At 42.4% G+C, this 18864-nt stretch overlaps 1 protein-coding gene across 3 annotated transcripts in view; it reads left to right on the forward strand.

Moving 5' to 3' along the window:
• The first annotated feature begins 361 nt into the window (after nucleotides 1-361).
• LOC131229064 (crossover junction endonuclease EME1B) overlaps nucleotides 362-18864 on the forward strand; it is a 103312-nt gene continuing 84809 nt past the window's right edge. Inside the window, exon 1 of one of the 3 annotated variants that reach the window (XM_058224925.1) lies at nucleotides 362-788. In XM_058224925.1, coding sequence (XP_058080908.1) covers nucleotides 416-788 — 373 coding nt within the window. In that variant the 5' untranslated portion in view covers nucleotides 362-415. The remainder of the gene's footprint in view (nucleotides 789-18864) is intronic. The other 2 variants (XM_058224923.1, XM_058224924.1) reach the window with 2 other exon arrangements.

Genomic DNA, 18864 nt, shown 5'->3' on the forward strand with positions numbered 1-18864 from the left:
AGATTAAAGGCTCTAGTACACCACACACTGGGGGATTGAACGCCCACCATTAAAAACTTCTTGGGAGCTGCGTAAGATTTGAACAAGATGATAATTGTGTTTTCCCTTCATTCAGGTCCTAATGACCTGATGAACGGGTTAGATGGCAAATAAACATCATGTTTGTTCCTAGGAAGGTTTCAACGGTGGTTGTCACTATCACCGCTGCTTCCCATGGTGTGGTCCATTGAGATTTATACCAGCCTTATTTTTCGGTTCATCACCTGAAATGATCTGTAAATATGGATGGACGGTGTGGATAAAACCCATACATCACGGTGGGCCCCTGCCTGGACGGATTATCGTCCAGCGGCGGGCAGGATCCAATACGCTTTGCATCGCTGGTTCCGGGGTCCCAGCCAAGTCGCGCCCCCAGATGCGTGCGCCCAAATCTCCCGCGGGAGCTGCATTTTTCAAAGCTCTGAAACCGAGACTGCAAACAACTAACTTATCGCATCTGCCATCTCTCCTTCTTATGGCTGAGCCGCTCGCTGTAGAAATCCCTTCAGATGACGAAGACGTTTCATGTCCCTCGCAATTACAGAAGAAGAAGAGGAAGAATTCCATAAGAACGCCTCTTCTCATTCTCGATGACGATGATTCCACTCCCTCCAAACCCACTCCATCCTTCAGCCCTTCTTTCGTCCCCGAAACTCCTTTTTCCAATCCGTTCCAAGAAGATGCTTCCATCGTCAAATGCACTGCTTCTGATCCAAGAACCCGTCTAGCATCGGCCAAGAAATTCTCTGGTAAGAGATGCCTATTGCCCGATAATCCCTCTTCTTTCCTGCATTGATATTGACAGTCCCCCTTTCTGCCGTAAGTTTGCGGGGTGAGATTTTGTGAATCAGGACCGTCTATCTAGTTTACTCTAGCATGGATACCCCAGGGTTTGAAAACTACACCAATTGGATGATCCTCACCATTTTCATTTTTCACCTTTCCATGATGAATGCTGGGCGCCACCGATTGAATGGGTAAGATCATCCGATTGGTGTGGTTTTTGAACAGTGGGTTATCCAGACTGTTATAATGTAATGAACGTAACCAACTCTCCAAACACTCAGTAGACAAGACTGAATAGGTCAACAGATGACAGTTGTTGATTAGTCATATCATATTTGTGATTAGTTCATGTTAAAAACATAGTAAAACATATGAAACCTCGTTTTTGTTCTTTTTTTTAATTTTTTGGTTGTTTGGAATCTTTTTTGAGCAAAAATGAAATCATGATTATATGACTGATAGTCGTCATGTATTGTCCAATATGTACCGGTGGGCTTCTGTTTTCCTGTATAAATGTTCATTTCCATCGTCTTTCATCTTTAGAATTTGAAATTTTGATTTGAAGGGGAAAAACTTCAATAGAAGAAAGGAACACGGTTGACATTACTCAACTCCATCAATTTTTTCATTTCAACATTCAGATCTTGTACACTGGTATTTGTACCGACTATCCATCTATTATCGAATGGATGCCAACTCGTTTCTAAAATGCCCCTTCAGAGATTGGAAGAAGTGCATGAAGTGGAGGCTTCAGAAAAAGTGATGGGTTTTATGTAAAACCCTATGAAAACATGTCCAAATCCTCCAGAATGAAGGGAGAGCTGTTGATGAGGACTGAGAAATGAGCGGAGTGCACACAAATTGTTCACTGTGTTCTTGTTCTATCTACAAGTATGACAATTAGTGTTGTCATATGTGATTGCAAAAGCGCTTATGTGATCGCATTCACCATTTTGGGAGCATATACCGCATATGCCATAGTGGTATTTGCAATCACTTCTGCAACTGCATACGTGATTATGCCATCGCTTATGTGATAAAAAAATATAAATTTTTTTGGGGGCTGTACAATCGCATATGTGATTGTGCGCTCGCATCTTCGCACAAGCCCCTTAGGTTGCATACAATCGCTTTTGCTATTTGGTAACAATGATCACAATCATCTCACCTTAGTTAGACCTTTAGATGCGAATCTTATATAGAGGTAAATGGCATCCTCTGAAATATGATATCTAGGTATGGATATGGCTTTGAGAACTGGGATACAACTCCATTTTTTAAAACTCTCCAATGCATATTCATATATGAGCAACCCATTTCTAACATGCTACTTATATTTTATTGTATGATTTTTGCCCAAAATATTTAACCCTTTCTAGTATATTTTATTCAACAAAGTCATCATCATCATCTAATCCTTATCCCAACTAATGTTTGCTACATGAATCCTATTTCATCATTCCTCTCTATCAAGGATCATATCCTCAGTAAACCATATATCATCAAATCTTTCTTACTACCTCCACCCATGTCCTTTTGGGCCTTCCCCTTGTCCTTTTAGAACCTTCACTTGAACCAACTCACTCATTCTAACCTGTGTAGTTCTTGGTCTCCGCTGCACATGGCCAAACCATGTAAGTATACTCTTCTCATCTTATTACCTTGTGGTTCTACTCCCAAATTTCTCAAATGTGTCCTCATTTCTAATTCCATCCTTGCATTGCCACTCATCCATCTAAGTATCTTTATTTCATTGCTATAGTCATCCTATGGACATGTTGTTCCTTGAATGCCCAACATTCAATGCCATAAAGCATGTCTAGTCTTGTAGCTATCTTATAAAATTTCCCGTTCAATTTGATTGGCATGCAACAATCTCAATCTCTTTGTGCTCATGAATTATCGACCCATGGTATTGAAAAATGGTAATTTTGGTGTTCGTCTTGATTCAACAATTTAACTAATTCCTCGTTTCCACTCTTATTTTCACTAAAATTGCATTCCATATACTCTGTTTTAGTTGGATTGGTTTTAAAACCTTTAGTTTCTAAAGCATCACTCACACAGTTCTAGCTTTGAGTTTTCCCTATGTCACATGCAAACAACATTCACCGTAGGATCTCTTCTTGTAAATGCCTTGTTAAACTAGTTCATAACCAATGCAAAATATATAGTCTCAATGCTGACCTTGTTTTAAGCTTACAACAATTGGTAGGACTGGCAACGGACTACGTTCAGGTCAGGTATAGTGGTGCTCGTGCCCATAACTGTTGGAATATTAAGTTACTAGGGTCATTTCTATAAATATGATATTAGTGGGCTTATTTGCAAATATTGTATAAAGTGGGCTGTTATGATGTAATAAAGGAAAAAAACTCTACCTATATATTGAATAAGATAATAGAGAGATCCCACGTTCTCTCTTTCTTACTCCAAACCCTCTTTATCACATTTTTCTCCCCTCTCTCTCACATTCCTCCTCTTTGGTTCTTTCATTCTTCATGGTATCAGAGACTTGATCGATCCTACCTGTGCAAGGCCAACATACATCAGATTCTCTTCATCAAGACATCAAATCTTGGTAAAAAGGGGAAGTTCTACACAAAAATTGAGGGAGCCACGTGTTGACGTCAGCGTCCGTACGGTTGGCGTCAGCAATCCACCATTTGTATGGATTGTTTTTCTCCAAAATCTCTACCACCTGGTGTGGAATCATGCAAGAGGATTTATGACTATTTTTATGGAATTTTTTGAAGAAGATTAATGTTTTTTTCTATGGATTTTATAATATTTTAAAGAAAAATTGGATCATTTTTTAGATCTCTCTCGAATCTGTGGTTTTTGATCAACCAAAACAATTGCATATGGGCTGTTTTTTACCACCCTACATAGAGGAGGCAGTTTCGTGGAGATCCGAACAACGTGGATGCATTTTTGGGCCAAAATGGGTGACCAATTGCATCATTTTTGGGGTTTTCGAGGTCCAACGCATACACCGACTACACGGTGTATATTCCCGCATTCTTTGTGTTGATTGATTTCCATCTACTGCTGTTCTCTGTATTCCTTCTCCTTGTCTCTTCTTTTTTGTTCTTATTTATGGATTCTAAGTCTCTTGGACATGGCCTTGATGCACCACTTTCAGTTACTTCTACGAAATTTAACGAAAGTAACTTTCTTCTTTGGTCTCGGGCTGTTAGGATGTATATTGTTGGCAAGGAGAAGCTTGGGCATCTTATTGGCACATCAAAACGACCTTCATCCTTAGCGGACACATGGGATTCCTCCAATGCCATTGTTATGGGCTGGTTACTCAATTCAATGGAACCCAGTATTGCTTATATATATATATATATATCATTGAGACTGCGGCTGATTTATGGAAATCACTCAATGACACTTATGGAACCGTCTCCAATAAGCCTCACATCTTCCAATTGAATACAGAGTTGTATTCATTCACACAGGAGAATCTTTACATTATTAAGTATTTTGGGGCCTTGAAGAGTCACTAGGAAGAAATGAGTCATTTGCAACCCCTCAGTGAACTCCCTGACACTCACAGTGTTGAACATGTGAAGAATCGGGAGGATGACGCCAAGACATACAAATTCCTAGTGGGATTGAATAATGAGTATGAGGCATTGAGGACTCAGCTTGTCGCCGCAACTCTTTTTCCTGCGCTCCACACAACATATTCTGTAGTCCATTCGGAGGAAGCCTGCCAACGAGTTATGTCAGCTCCGGCCTTGACATAGGAGAGGACTGCCTTCACCTCTACTACTGTTCCACTTGGTGATAGGAGTGGTGGTTCAGATACTCGAGGCGGGTTCTCATCTAGAGGATGTGGTAGACGTAGGGGGAGGTTTTTCTGCACCTATTGCAATCATTCAAGACATTCTTGAGAACGATGCTTTAAGCTACATGGCCACCCTAGTGCCCACGTCGTAGCTTCTGATTATAGTAGACATACTTATGATATTTGTGGCATTCCTCCTACCAACTCCTCTCATATGGAGTTTGTTACTATGACTATGGCATATGTGTAACGCCCTAAAAATCAGGGGTCGAGCAGGAGCCCAACTCCCGAGTTCCAACACATCACTTATGCAACATAGATAAAGATGATTAAATGTTGTCCGTATTAGTGCATTAAACATGAGTGGGATTATACTAAATCAGCATATCATACTCCAGAGACAGTTAGATTATGGAGGCGGAAGACTGTGTAGTGTTCAACCCCAAACGCTTGACTATAGAGCATGACACTATCAAAATAGTTGATCTAATGTCTACTAATAGGAATACAGGTGTACCTTGACCATGGGTAGTGACCTCCAAAACCGATACGGATACGGGTCTGTAATTCGGTGATACGGGGCAGCTGACGGGCTTGTAGGAAATTTTTTGTTGCCAAAAATAGTGAAAAATAGTGGCATTAGAATCCGGTAATATGTCTAAGCATTCCAAATATGCATTCATTTATAAATTGGAACATGTTTCATGGTGGTGTAACGGTCCACTCTTTAGTGAGAAGTTTGTATCATTGTCTATATTTATGAACAGATAAGGCCTGCCAATTTGACTACAAATGTCACTATATTTAATTTTGCTAACTATCTACTATCAATGATAGATGAGATTATATTAGCATGAATGTAATACGAAAATATCTTACATTTAGGTGTTTGCAATTATTTTTGAGGGCCAAAATTCATGCGTAAATAGAAAAAAAATATAAAATGGCACCCCAAATATGTAAAATGCACATTAACATGTTCTACTATGATTAACACATCATATGGCATCATTAAAACAGCAAAAGAATCATTAAAAAATGATTTTTCGAATTTTCAAAAAAAGGGCCGAAATAAATGCGTAAATAGAAAAAATATAAAAATATATATAAAATGGCACCCCAAATATGTAAAATGCACATTAACATGTTCTACTATGATTAACACATCATATGGCATCATTAAAACAGCAAAAGAATCATTAAAAAATGATTTTTCGAATTTTCAAAAAAAGGGCCAAAATAAATGCGTAAATAGAAAAAAATATAAAAAAATATAAAATGGCACCCCAAATCTGTAAAATGCATATTAACATGTTCTACTATGATTAACACATCATATGGCATCATTAAAACAGCAAAAGAATCATTAAAAATGATTTTTCGAATTTTCAAAAAAGGGCCAAAATAAATGCGTAAATAGAAAAAAATATAAAAATATATAAAATGGAACCCCAAATCTGTAAAATGCACATTAACATGTTCTACTATGATTAACACATCATATGACATCATTAAAACAGCAAAAGAATCATTTAAAAATGGTTTTCGAATTTTCAAAAAAAGGCCAAAATAAATGCGTAAATAGAAAAAAATATTAAAAAAATATAAAATGGCACCCCAAATCTGTAAAATGCACATTAACATGTTCTACTATGATTAATACATCAAATGGCATGATTAAAACAGCAAAACAACCATTAAAAACTGATTTTTCGAATTTTAAAAAAAGGGGCCAAAATTCATGCGTAAATAGAAAAAAATATTAAAAAATTATTAAATGGCACCCCAAATCTGTAAAATGCACATTAACATGTTTTACTATGATTAACACATCATATGACATGATTAAAACAGCAAAATATATTAAAAAAAGTATAAATACCTATTTTTGACGAATTTCTGAAAAATGGCCCACCGAGCTTTGATTCAAAAAAATCTATAATATAATGTGTTTTTCTATCAAATACCTAGCTAAGGTTGGTCGAAATTAGTAGTAGAAGGACTTAGAAACAGTTTGGAAGCAAGAGGTTTCAAAAAAACAGCAAAAACAGAGCTAAAAAAAAAGTTACCGTTTCGGGCCCGTTACGGGCCCGAAACGGCTCGTTACGCCCCGTAACGGCCCGTTACCCCCGTATCGGTCCCGTATCAGCCGATACGGGTACAAAAAATCGAATCGGCCGTTTCGCACCGTTACCGTTACGTATCGGCCGATACGGCCGATACGTAACCGATTTGGCATACCATGATAGGAATACAGGTGTACCTTGACCATGGGCAGTGACCTCAAAGGTCAAAGGCTCTGCAGTTGCTGATTCAGGTGTTTCAGCTGCAAGTCCATGCACATGGGCTTGTTGAGGATAATTTGGTTGCGCTGCCATAGGTCGTTGAGGTGGCCTATTCTGAGGTATAGGCGATCGGTAATATGGCTGCGCTGGTGGTGCAGATCGTAGATGTGGAGTCGTTATACCACGTGGTGGCTGACGGTCGATCTTCTGAGGCGGCTTGATACCATTGTCTTTTATCTTAGTAAAACAGAAGGGGTCAGTGTGTCCCCCTTTGTAGCAATATGTACACCAATGTTTTGTTCGCCTTTGCTGGGTCGGCGGAGCCACGAGCCTGGGAGGCGAGTCTACAGGTGGCCTCTTACCTAGGATTGACCGGTGCTGCAATTCGGGCTGAGGCCTCGGGCCCATTGGAATACGTGTCTGAGAATCTCTGTCTCCATCTTGTTCTGCTTGTAGAGATATGTTGACTAGCTCAGCATAGTTGGAAATGCTAGCGCAACACATCTTAGCACGGATTTCAGGCCGCAGACCATCTGAAAAACGCCGCATTTTCATTGGCCCATCTGCTAGGATCAAAGGAGCGTATCTGGCTAGCTCCGTGAATTTGTTCTCATATTCCGACACGGTCATCCCTTCCTATTGGAGGCGAAGAAACTCTCCCTCTTTCTCATGGCGGTACGTGAGGGGGAAATACTTCTCGTGGAAGCATGTCTCGAAGGCCTCCCATGTCCATACGTAACCAACAACAATAGTCCGAAGAATGCTATCCCACCAGAGGCTGGCCTCCTTCTCAAACATGTGGGTGACCAACTCCACCTGCTCTGCCTCAGTGCAGTGCAGCGGCTTCAGCATCTTAGAGATGCGGTTGAGCCAATACTCGGTCTTCTCGGGTCTGTGAGTACCCGCAAAAGTAGGAGGTCGAAAGCGCTGGAATCGCTCAAATAGGCTGCTAGCGCTCATATTGCCCGCAAGCTGCACAAGAGGTACAGGTGGAACCACACCCATGCTCTGGGCAAAGACCCCTACGATGGTGGTCAAAAACTGTTGCTGCTGCATCAAGAGCATCATTTGCTCTAACCTATCAGTAAGGGGAGCCGACTGATGCACATACGGCGTCGAAGTAGACGCACGGTTCTGCTCAGGAATTGGTGGAGCAACAGGTGTCGGCCCATTAGTGGGGCGGCATAGTATCATGAGTCAGGCCCGAAATGGGGTCCGTCTGGCTATCGCTTAGGGGAGGTGCCCCGTCAATCGAATCGCCAAGTGTGAGACGTGCCGTACTCCATGTGGCCTTAGGTGACATTCCCTATATACAACATAGGGTGCAACCCAGGTCAGATTCAGCATACTCACAAACTCAACTACACAACATTCACCTTTCATCTCAAAGAAACTCCATGTATTTCATTTAACAAAATTGTCACAGTGCATGAGATACAACATTACATGAATCATGACAGAAGATGCAGGTGAGCTAATCTAAGCAAGGTTCCTCACATTAAAACCTACAAACCGCTCTACCACCTTACTAAGCCTATCAAGGCTATACATGGAAACAAGCAAACAAGCAACAAAGCAAACTAAAAGACGACCGCATGTATGGCTAGTCGTCCGAATCTGGTGACGGTGGAGGTGCATCCTTTGTCAAACAACCATTCACTCTAAAAGCTTAAGCTGTCAGAGTGTGGTGCATCAATGTATATCAAGGGACACTCACACTATAAATAGGCCAGGCTTAATTTCCCGGTCCCTGGGCCGGACCTAATTTTCCTGACCCCCCGTGGGAGAATAATATATTAGCGAGGCATATTTGCTGCTCTCGAGATTCGAACATATGACCTTCCGCTTTGATACCATGTCAAACAACCATTCACTCTGATAGCTTAACCTTTTGGAGTGAATGGTTGTTTGACATCCTTGTCCTGCACGCAACACAGGATAGCCCTCAGGGTGCGAGACACCTTGAATTTTCGTTTCATGAAGGCCTTGTTCTCTTCAAGCTTCTGCTTCACTTCGGCCCGAGTCTACTGTATCTCCTGTCTCAGGGCGACTTGGCCCTCCTCGAGTTGAGCCATGCGGGCTTCCATGGCAGCCCGATCATTGTCACGCACCTGCGTAGCAGGAGGAGAGCCCTCATCAGTGTCCTGAGCCTCCTCTTCTTCTTCCTGCTCTCCTTCTTCCCTTATCTCATCTCCTTCTTCATCACTCTCCTCTTCTTCGCTCTCCGTCTCATCCTCACCTTCGTCGAGTCGGGCTTGACGCTGTCGTGGCCCAATCTCCATATTGTTGAGAGTAGTGTCGTTGATGAAATGGATCGGCACAGGAACTTCTGCGCCAAGTCTGTAGCCGAATTCACGTGCAAGCTTGCATATGAGTTGGCCGAATGGGAGTGAAATGGTCGCCCTAGTAGAGCGTGCGGTCAGAACTATCTGTCGTAGTACATATGTAGGCACGCACAGCTTCTCTCCCTGCCCAGCACGGTACAGAAAGTCTACCATTAGGCGCGTGCACTCGCTGCGATTGCTCCACCTGGGGTATACGTTGTACGTGAAGATGTGGTGGAGCAGGCGGAAGTCGTTGGTCATATTGGACGCTAGGAGGCTATTGTTTAGATTCCAGTGGGCCAGTTGGCCACAAAGGAATCGCGTGGGACGATCCCTTTCACGTGCACTTCGAAGACTCTTCTCACTAGCATGGACTTCGCCAAGCGGCATCCCCATGAGTCGGGCTATTAAGCCAACATCAACTGTGGCTTCCCGCCTTCCCACGAGAATTTTGAATTGCAAGGGCTCCAGTGTTGGCTCTCGAATATGGGCATAGAAGGCTCGGACAGTGCCCACATTCGCACGAGACTTGCCCTTAAATATGGGACTCCACCCAACATCCACCAGGCGGTCCATCACGAGATTTTTCCCAAAGAGCTTCTCGTCCACGTGCGCTTCAAAAAAGACCCTATGGCCCTCGAATCTTCCATGGGACAGATCCGCTAGTAGAGCTCTCTCGAGGGGAGCCTGGGGATCGAGGTCCTGCTTTGTCCTTATCTCTCGATCGATGCTTGTACCCGCGGCGGCGCTTTTCGGTCTCCTTGAACGAGTAGGGCGGCTAGGCCCGGCTTCATCCGTGGAAGTCCTCTTCTTCCCCATAAGAGAAAGAAGTGTGGAAATTGAGAAAATCGTCGCCACAAGCTCAAAAAGAGCCATGAGAGTGAAATGGAAAGGGGAGATAAAAAGGGATTGTTGGACTTGAGGTTTTTGAGACACAAAGGAAGGGTTGTGCACTCAAATGAAAGGAAATGAGGGAGATAAGAGAGGGGTTTTGATAAAAACGATGGAGGGGTGTATGAAATGAAGGAAAAAGAGACATTTTGAGAATGGAAGGGAGATTTGAGAGGGGGAAAAGGATTTTTAGTGAAAAGAGAGAGCTTGGGCGTGTGTAAGAGGGGAGAGGGGAGCAAATGAAAGAAATAGAGGGGGTCCCACGTGATTTCGTGGGCCCCACAGCGTCCCACAGGCGTCGGCCCAATCGGCCCGACAGGCCCGGTCCGCCCGACCGGCGGAGCCTCGCCGATCCCTGGACTCCCCAGCGATGGCTTGCCCCTTGGGCGATGCCATCCCCCCAGGGTGCCAAAAACATGCGGGGTCCACTTTGGGTCCCCCGAATTGCACCGATTTGGCCCCTGATTCCGTTTTGAGTCGTTTCGGGTCCCATCTCGCGTATATTCACGTGTTTTGGGTTGTTTGTGTGTGAGACCGGTTAAATCTTCATCTAAACTCGTCGATTGACGGTCTAGAAAGGATTTGGGGTCACTACACATGATCATAGGTGTGTACGGCCCCCATTTCAACAGTTAGTTTCACCTTTGAATGATCAGTTTCGCCGTCAGGCGAAACCTGAAAAATCCTAGGGCTGTTTCTATGTTCATCGCACCCTCCTAAGTCAAAGCACGTCAGTGTGCGTCGTGTGACCATAACCCAGGTCCAGTTTAATCCAAATCATACTCTGATACCAACTTGTAAAGCCCTGAAAATCGGGGGTCGAGCAGGAGCCCAACTCCCGAGTTCCAACACATCACTTATGCAACATAGATAAAGATGATTAAATGTTGTCCGTATTAGTGCATTAAACATGAGTGAGATTATACCAAATTAGCATATCATACTCCAGAGGCAGTTAGATTACGCAGGCGGAAGATTGTGATAGATATATAAAGCATATAAGTAGTTGTAAGTCCCCAGAGTATGAACATGTCACCAGGTCAAATAGTTACATGTATAATTCCAAAATATACAAAAAAAATGATAAAGTGTAACATCATCTATCCATATCCCTATAGCCCCGATGCGCAACTCTAGGTCTATATAGACCCGCCAGAGAGTTGCATGTAGGAGAACTCCTCGTCGTCATCATAGAAGTCAGGCTCCGCCCCATAAGCATCGCTGTCATCTGAAACTAAAACAGGGTCTGGTTGGCGTTTTAAAACACCGTCCCAGAATGTGGGAGTGAGTGATCAACTCAGTGGAGCTATAAGGTAAAGCTTAACATGTTATCAATTCAGTCAAATAGTAATGATAGAGCAATACAACAAGCATTCCTAGGTACTCTGGTTAATGCAAAGATGGTATGAGTTAATGATGCATGCCCTCGCCTACACTTCCTCTGCAACATCATCTCACGATCGCGGCATGCACCCCTTCCTCTGTGCTCAACTCCAACGCCAAAGGCACATGCAAATGCGGTGCATGTACGTGAATTAGTCAAGTTCTTAATTAGACTTATTCATACAGCAGGTTTGGGAAGCTAAGGTACCTCCCTTGTATCATTTACCCAAACAATGATCCATCTAGGGTCGTCAATCCTAGTTAATTACATACGTTAGGCAAGTTCAGGTCACTACCACCAACGCCCTACCAACTGGCAGTCTATTTTCGAAGGCTCGTCACCAACCCAATTGGGGACCACAGCCAGGCTGCGTCGGGGTAGGCCTATTTCATACTCGAGGTCACTCCACCAACGCGCTACCAACTGACAGTCTATTTTTGAAGGCTCGTCACCAACCCGACTGGGGACTACAGCCAGGCTGCGCTAGTGTAGGCCGACAGCTCGAATATAGTGTCCCATACCACCGTATTCGGCTCACGAGTTTGGGTTGCTCACTGGTCATTACGGGGAGGCTCGTCGCCCCAGCGTAGGCCGATAGCTCGACCACGGTGTCCCATACCACCATGCCCGGCTCATGAGTCTTAGCGGATCGTGGTACCATGGTTGAGACGGGTCTTTACATTGGTAAGGGATACCTTAGGTTCAAGCAGTAATGTTCATACATGGTAAACACACAGTGGGCAAATCGGGTTACTTGACAAGTTCGATTGGTACGAGCGTACGCTGAATTAATCGACATGGAGTGCTAACCATTGTCGACAATCATCGTACGACTCGGATTCCCAGAACGCATCAATTGTGGTGAGACTAGCTCGACCACTCAAACAGGAATTGTTACCAATTGCCTGGACTACGTCGTAGTCCCAATCACAGTCAAATGCAAGAAGTAAGTGATGCAGGACGCGAATTTAAATATGATATGCAAGATTTCAGGCTTAGATCACACCAATTCAGAAACAATCACACAAATTCCACATCCCACATGAAAATCCAAACATTCAATTAAAGGGGAATCTATGCGGGTCCAAGCCGACACAGGCTAGGACTGGACCAATAAAAATTATAAACCAAACGATGTCAAAGGGAAATAAAATCAACTACTCATGCATAAAAATCAGTTCCTAATCCAAGGGATTCCCTAATTTCAATTCAAGGAACCCTAAGGTAATAAAAAAGGGGCAAATCAATTAGGGATCATGTAATCTAGGATTAGGATTCATGAAAAACGGCTATGAGAGGATAAAAGAGGATAAAAACTTGAGCCAAAAGATGATCCCGCGTGTGGACAGCAACAATGGCCCAGACGGACGTGCGTGTGATCCCGGCTGCACGTGTGTGGGGCCCACTATTCAGAAAAAGGCCACCTTGGCCCTGGTCGGCCAGGGATGGACTCCAAAACTCCCAAATCTCAGCTCGATCCGATGTACGGTTTGTGCGTGGTGCTCCGCCGAAGTTTCAGCTCGCCTGTGGGCCGAAATCTGGAAACCTGCTGTAATGAAGAAATCTGATGCAACAAAATGACAAATTCGAAGTACGGATGGTGAGGGAAGATGGAAAAAAAGATGATGGAAGATGGGGGTGAATTGAGATCGATGTGGCTTCGCACCACGGTAGTTAGCCCTTCGAAAAGGGAGGGCTTCGCACCCACTTTTGAATTCTTCCACAACTCACGAAGAGAGCAGAAAAATAAAGTAGGAATTTTTTTATTAACTTCAATGAATGAAAAGAACTACAAGGGGTGCCTATTTATAGGGAGAATCTCTACCCAAAAACTCGCACCATGTGCGACACCTATTACTTGGCGATGAAGTAAACTAAAATAAAAACCAAACAAGAAAATCTAAAGCGTTCACGATGTTCTAAATAATAACAATAAGCAAGACCTAAAATATAAAACCAATCTGACGAGTGGGCCACGATCATGAGATCCCATGATGGGCTTTTCTTGATTATCGAGCCACTTTTCTAAACCAAAACTTGTCTTCTAGCTAGGAGGCCCTCCCTGGACGTCGTCATCAAGCCAGATCAATGGTGGGGTCCTCCTTCTGCGTACGTACGTGCGTAGGGGTGGTGGTGTACGGGCGTGCGTGTGCATGATGTCCTCATTAGTAAGCATACATGATAGTCATACGGCATTTAACAACCAATTCCAACGTACATATCATTTGAGCATATTATTCAACACATATAACATGATATTCTACATATACATTTGCTACACAAACATGCACTTGAAATTAAAGCTACATGAAGAAAAGTACACATATAGCTAAGGTAGTTGAGAATGCTATCTCAAAAACCCTCGTAAATACAAAGCATCAACCAATTACTCATACAGACATTTTGTCAAACACTTAGACTACATATTACACATACGTGTAATATACTAGTTCCAACAGACATTAGGGAAAATCCTTTCACAAAGGAGCTGCCACTCATACAACGATCATATATTCTCAATTTACAAGCATGGCAAGCACAAATCATATTTCCATAGTCGTTTAGACATTTCAACAAACATATAGAACACATTATACTCAACATAGTTTATATCTATATGTAATATATGGAAAACATCGTATCTAAGCACATGTGACAGCAATCAAGTCAGTCATAAACCATTACTGACATTGAAAGCCTTGAAAACCATAACCTAAACGTTTATAGTCCGCACTTTTCGCCGATAGACTCGAACGAACTTAGTTTAAACATTAAGTCCTCGCCTACAGCACAACGACAACCTATAACATGAAATAGGTTAGCTACTTCACCATTTACTCTACTTGAATCCCTAAAACAGATTAGGGTTAGGATTTCTTACTTAAGAACGGAGTCGGAATCGCCAGAATAGCGATATAGACAAGGTGGTTAAGCACGTGGAGCGATGGGATCGAATCCCAGGAGCTCTCTCCCACTTTCTCCCTCACTTTCTCTCTCTTTCCTTCTCTCTTTGCTCTCTTCTCTCTCCTAGGGTTGCAAATTCGTATGTGAAGGGAGAGAGAGGGTTTAAGGCACTTATATAGGCCCAGAACTGATGGGAATGGCCCCAGGGCCATGGTATACTTAGGTTATAGCCAAATGATGGCTGTTTCGGTCCAACGGAGCACATCTGGAGGCCCCTTTTCTACATGCAGTCGGACTTAAGCTTCCTGACATTGGATCTAGGTCAGGCTAAGATCTCGGCCCAATCGGATCAGTGGATCGGCTGCGAGGGACCTGTTTTAGTTCAACGGTCACCGATACTCGATCAGGGCCACAAGTACACTGACATGTGTTGAAAATTTTCCCTGATCCGAGGGTGTAATTGGGTCAGAATTTGATGGTCTGAAACCTCAGATTTGGCCTGCAAGCGAACGGCTCAATTCACTTAAGTTTCAGTTCATTTCCTAAAGATATTCGCGTTTCTCACACACTTCGCTTCGGGCTCAAGTTGTGCGTTTCTGGATACCTTTAGGACTTGATTTCCAAGATGGTGGTCAAGTCCAACAAGGCAGTCATAACTGTATAGTTTTGCAGTTATCGGACTTTTGATGCGCGGTGTAGGTCCGATATGGAGTTTCAACGCGCTCCCGAGGGCAACTGGGTTTTGAGATTGATCCTAAGTTTTTTTTTACGTGATATAGCGTTAACGGTTCTACTCATTTTGGGTCTTACAGATCGTATTTAAAGTGATTAGTGCTAATTTCACAAGTAATCTAGTTTAGCACTTAATAATTTTCATCTAATTTCTAAAGGGTTCGGTCCTTAGTGATTTTTGCCTAAGGTGGTACTCGAGTCTTTGTACGGGTTTTTCCGGGACATTACAATATGTGATGGAGCTTTAATATCTCAGATCCCTTCAACTTCAATCAGCCACACCTACGTTATGTCTCATCATAATCATCTGTCTCTTCCTTTGTTGCTACGACAGGTATTGCACTTCATGCCTCCACTCCCACCACTTGGATTATAGATTCTGGGGCATCTGATCATATGGCTGGTACTCATAGTTGTCTTCTTCCTTCCACCACTTTTTGTAGTCGTTCAGTTCGTTTTGCTGATGGGACTTCTACCCGAATTGATTTTGCTGGCTCAGTTTCAGTTTCTCATAAGTCTTACCCTCACCTTATCTAATGTTTTGTACATTCCTAAGTTCAATGAAAATTTAATATCTGTTACTTGTCTTACTAGCGTATTAAATTGCAGTGTGACTTTCTTTCCATATCATTGTGTTTTTCAAGACTTGAGTACGAAGAGGATTATTAGTGCTGGGTATGAGCATGGTGGTTTCTACTTCTTGTGACTGGGGGAGCTTGTTGCTGCTAGTGCTTCCGCTACATCTCATTCATTTGTTTATCAATTATGCAGTTTAGAGTCCAATAAAGCGTCTGGTGCCATTTGGCATGCAAGACTGGGTCATGTGTTTGTTAGAACTTTACAATCTCTTATTCCTTAATTTAATAAAATTAGTGATGCTTATTCTAATTGTGAAACATGTCAGTTGAGTGAACATGTTAGAAGTTCATTTCCTATTGTTGAGCATCGTTCTGATAAAATATTTGCATTGGTAAATTTTGATATCTGGGGACCTAGATCTGTTGCATCTCTGGATGGTTTTTCTTACTTTGTTACGTTTATTGATGATTTCTCTCGTGTGACTTGGGTGTATTTGATGTGTCGCCGTGATCAAATGTTTAACTTGTTTCGATCATTTCATTAAATGATCTAGACCCAGTATGATTGTGCCATTCAGAACCTTCGTTCTGATAATGGTGGTGAGTATACCTCAAATAACTTCATGTCATATCTCCAAGAGAATGACATTCATCAGCAACTTTCTTGTGCCTACACTCCACAACAAAATGGAGTGGTAGAGCGCAAGAATCGCCATCTTCTCGAGGTTACTCACTCTCTTTTGATAGGAATGAAGGTCCCTAAGTCATACTGGTCTGCAGCCTCGTTAACACCATGTTATTTGATTAATCGAATGCCTACTCGTGTCCTCAAGGGAAATATTTCAATACGTGCATTGAAACCTACCTGTCCTTTGTTTGTTGTCCCTCCCAAAGTGTTTGGTTGTGTCTGTTTTGTGCATTCATCAGGTCTCTCTAGGTACAAATTTGCCAATCAGTTTGTTAAGTGTATTTTCATTGGATATTCTCTTCAACATAAGGGCTATAGGTGTTATGATCCATCTATAAGGAAATATTTTGTATCTATGGATGTGACTTTCTTTGAAGATCGACCATTCTACTCTCCTTCGTCTGAACATGCTGATGCAGTTGAGACCATCATTTTCTGTCTCTGCTAGCTGTTGATATTTCTCCTTTTGCATATCCCTCGGCGTCCAAGCGGATCCTCACCTATGTTTGCCGACAGTCGAGACCATCACACGTATCGTCTATATCAATAGCTCCTCTTCCAGTCTCAGGTATCTTTTCTCATCGTATCTCTACTGCTAGTCCTTCATCACCTGTTGCTTCTCGCACTCATAGTCATCATCCCACATTACATCCTATTTCTAATTTTGTCTCTTATGCATCTATTTCACCATCATATTGTGCGTTCTTGGCCACTATTTCCTCTTCCACTATACCTAAGTCAGTGCTTGAGGCTCTTTTAGTCCCTGATTGGAAACAAGTAATAGAAGCAGAAATGGTTGCTCTTTATAAAAATGGCACCTGGGATCTTATTCCATTACCTCCAAGTAAGAGTACAATTGGGTGCAAGTGGGTGTTCTCCACAAAGTATTGGATTGATGGATCTATTGAGTGGTACAAAGCTCGTCTGGTGGCTAAAGGCTACACAATATTTTGGGGTTGATTACAATGAAACCTTCTCACTTGTGGCAAAGTTGAATTCGGTCCGCTTGATTATTTCCTTCGTTGCCAATTTTGATTGGACTATTTTCCAGCTGGATGTTAAAAATGCATTCCTTCATGGCGATTTTGCAGAAGAAGTGTATATGGATTTGCCCCCTAGTTTTCAGCTTAAGGGGGAGTTTAAGAAGGTTTGTAAGCTGAAAAAAGGCTCTTTATGGCCTTAAGCAATCTCCCAGAGCTTGGTTGCTAAATTTAGTGAGGCTTCAGAAGATGTTAGGCAGATCATACAGTCTTCATTCATACCCAACAAGAAGGTAGAACTGTTATACTTGTCTATGTGAATGACATTGTTGTGACTGGGGATGACTTGGAGTTTATTGATCAAGTTAAGCACAAGTTGAGCAAAGAATTTGAGATCAAATATTTGGGTCCATTGTGGTACTTTCTAGGGATTGAAGTTGCCTGTTCGTCTAAAGGCATATTCATATCCCAAAGAAAGTATACTCTTGATCCGCTGAGTGAGACTGGGAAATTAGGTGCTTGTCCAGCTTTATCTCCTATAGACCAGAAGCCTCGCTGCATGCATTTGAAGGTGAGAGTTTGATAGATCCGGGTATGTATCAGAGATTAGTCGGAAAACTGATCTACTTGACGATTACAAGACCTAACATTGCTCAAGCTGTAAGTATTGTCAGTCGATTCATGCACTACCCAAATGTGCCTCATCAGGATGTTGTACATCGCATATTGAGATACCTGAAGTCATGTCCAGGATGTGGTATTCTTTATATGAATCATGGACATATTAATATTGTTGGCTATTCTGATGTTGATTGGGCAGGATGCTCAACGGACAAAAAGTCTACTTCTGGCTATTTGCACATTCGTTGGTGGCAACTTGGTTACATGGAAAAGTAAAAAAACAAACAGTTGCATCTCGGTCCAGTGCAGAAGCAGAATATAGAGCAACGACTCATGGGGCTCGTGAACTCTTGTGGTTGAGATCCATTATGAAAGAATTGGGTTTCCCTATCACCTCAACTATTCCTCTTGATTGTGACAATCAGGTTGCCATCCATATTACGTTTGATTCGGTCTTTCATGAGCGAACTAAACACGTTAAGGTTGATATACATTTCATACGAGAGAAGATATCCTCTGGATTACTGGCTACTACATTTGTCAAATCTACAGAACAACTGGTAGACATGTTTATAATGGCTCTTAGCTCTCCCATGTTACAAGAAATCTTTGGCAAGTTGGTATGATGGACATTCATACACCAACTTGAGGGGAAGTGTTGGAATATTAAGTTAGTAGGGTCATTTATGTAAATATGATATTGGTGGGCTTATTTGCAAATATTGTATAAAGTGGGCTGTCTCCCACACACACACACACACATATATTAAATAAGATAATAGAGATGTCCCATGTTCTCTCTCTTTCTCCAAACCCTCTCTCTCACATTTTTCTCCCATCTCTCTCACATTCC

Source organism: Magnolia sinica, chromosome 16, assembly GCF_029962835.1.
Source record: "Magnolia sinica isolate HGM2019 chromosome 16, MsV1, whole genome shotgun sequence".
Lineage (NCBI taxonomy): Eukaryota > Viridiplantae > Streptophyta > Magnoliopsida > Magnoliales > Magnoliaceae > Magnolia > Magnolia sinica.